This window comes from Cibotium barometz, chromosome 29 (assembly GCF_041138505.1).
Source record: "Cibotium barometz isolate CiBa-2024 chromosome 29, ASM4113850v1, whole genome shotgun sequence".
Taxonomy (NCBI): Eukaryota; Viridiplantae; Streptophyta; class Polypodiopsida; order Cyatheales; family Cibotiaceae; genus Cibotium; species Cibotium barometz.
The window spans coordinates 12,534,692-12,536,930 of NC_141074.1; the positions used below are offsets into that span (position 1 = coordinate 12,534,692).

Genomic DNA, 2,239 nt, shown 5'->3' on the forward strand with positions numbered 1-2,239 from the left:
GAGAGAGAGAGAGCCACACGTGGCTTTTTGAGAGTGTGAGTGTGTGTGTGTGTTTAAGAGGGAGAGAGGGGCTTTGCCTCATATTTTCTCCATTAATTGCTCTTTGATTTTGAGTGAATTCATCATTGGCCAAGTTATTCACCAAACTTGTGCTTAAAAGAGAATATATGGGGCCAATTTCTGTGCAAAACAGCTCGGACATAACCAACACAGCATGCTTCGCAACCACACAATTTGTGGGCTTTTTTCGCCTTGATTAAATTTGCTTCCCTCTCAAGGAGGTGCAACCGGTTGTGAATTTCGAAAAGCGTGGCATTTACCAAAGCCATTCTAATGTCATTTTTTAAGATTATTACAATAATTAAGTAGAGAGCCTTACATGAATTTAGCGAATATCAGCTGCGAAATTCCCACCAATCCAAGGAAGCAGCAGAGGTGCTAACCTCCTGATGATAGCATGGGATTTCCTCTTCTGTAATTACGAAGGGTTGCTTGTAAGCGCCCCAATAATTAAGGTTTGGCAGATCCAATAAATCCCAAGCTTGGGTTTGATCGAAGGATGGCGAAAGATGCTGCTGAGACTGATCTGCACGAGTGTTTGATGCAGTGTCTTCTGTGATGGAAGACTCAACGTTGTCTGGATCATCGATTGCTTCGTGCTGGATCTGCAGTAAGGTGGAGGTTGAAGAAGCTGCATGCACGCATTCCGCTAGGGTTTCAAGTCTGCGAATATGGCCGTTTAATCTCAACACCTGCAAAGGGAATTATATGTCAAGGGGGGGGGTGTGTGTGGGATCTGTGTGTGTGTGTGTGTGTGTGTGTGTGTGTGTGTGTGTGTGTGTGAGAGAGAGAGAGGGGGGGCCGGGGGCGTTGCGTGCATAAAATAACGAAATAAACTGCAGTAATTAGAACCTCTGCTTGCAGCTTCTCTTTCTCTTTCATGAGCTCATCTCTATCAGCCTGCACAGACTCCATCTCCTTCTTAAGGCTATCATAATCGCTCTCCATTTTCTTGGCCTTGCACCTTGCCCTCCTGTTTTGGAACCACACTGCAACTTGCCTTGCTTGCAGGCCCAGCTCTCTCGCCAGCTCCACCTTCCTCTCAGCTTCCAGCTTATTGTCCTCTCTAAAGGCCCTCTCCAATGCCCTCACTTGCTCCACACTCAACCTCTTACTCCTCTTCTTTGCCCTCCCCATGCCCATTATCAGCCCTTCATCAATCAATACCTCACCACATCTAACGGTAATCTCCCTACCATCACTAAATGCAGCGCTAAACTCCCTCTTTTGGAACCTTAATTCAGGCCCCTCTAAGCAACCTAGCTTGCTTGAATTGGTGTGGAGAAGCTGCTCTTTTTGGTGTATGCTATGGGCTACTTGAGTTTTGGAGGCCATGGCCATGGCCTTGCCTTGTATGTTTTCAAAAGAGAAGTCCATATTATAAGAGAATTGCAAGGTGTAGCGAAAACATAAGAGGGCACAATATTATTATCACTTCTTTTGTTGCTTTTCCTTTTCTTAGCATCTTGGTGCCCCACTTGAGGGCACTCCAATTTTATGCCTTTGGCCCCAAATGAGCACCTGTCACCTTTGTAACAAACTTCGTAATTTCATTTTCCTTTGGTCCCATGCCTTGCTGTCCTATGAGCACACATCTTGACTTCATGCACCTCAAAACAAAACTTATGTTTCAATCTGAGAGCCTTTTATTACATGTACCCTATTGTCAATACTATAATCCTCTCATTTGCCACAATAATTAAGTAATCCATGGCATGACTCTCATGCTCAAGTTCATAAAGTCATCATCACTCACAAAGCATGCACCATGCACATAAGCATGCCCATAAATCTACATTGTTGTTATGTCTCCCCATTTACATCCGTCGTATTCACATCTTCAATTATAAGCCCTTGTCCCCAATTACTAAAACCCTTTTAAATCCATTTTGAGGCAAATCTCCAACTACTTTAGGTGTGAAAGGTTGATTTGTTTGAGTGTCTCTTGTTCTTATCGAACCATGTCCCTATGTGCTCACGTGGGTGCACCTTCTCCATCAATGCCACGTATAACCTTGATGAGAAGAAGTCCTTCAATTCTTGTAGTTGTTTTGGACAACATTTTGATTCTGAAAGTGACCCCCTTGTGTGGAGGCTCAAACTACAACTTCCCCATGCCAAGTGTCCATTTGTCTAATGCGTCCCACACCTCTCCCAAAACAATGCTATCCTTATTTTG

At 44.1% G+C, this 2,239-nt stretch overlaps 1 protein-coding gene across 1 annotated transcript; it reads right to left on the reverse strand.

The window, feature by feature from the left end:
• Positions 1–218: 218 nt before the first annotated feature.
• LOC147621857 (uncharacterized) lies at positions 219–1,503 on the reverse strand. The gene is made up of 2 exons (XM_086823625.1): positions 913–1,503; positions 219–752 (listed from the first exon to the last, which is right to left on the reverse strand). The coding sequence occupies exons 1-2, from the start codon at positions 1,435–1,437 to the stop codon at positions 396–398; spliced, it is 882 nt and encodes a 293-aa protein (XP_086679751.1). The 5' UTR covers positions 1,438–1,503; the 3' UTR covers positions 219–395.
• Between the last annotated feature and the right edge of the window lie 736 nt (positions 1,504–2,239).

Excerpts from the sequence above, each read along its gene's own strand:
- LOC147621857 (XM_086823625.1), bottom strand. The coding sequence starts at position 1,437 with ATGGACTTCTCTTTTGAAAACATACAAGGCAAGGCCATGGCCATGGCC. Across the intron at positions 753-912 it reads AAGAGAAGCTGCAAGCAGAG|GTGTTGAGATTAAACGGCCA; the intron begins GTTCTAATTACT and ends TTCCCTTTGCAG.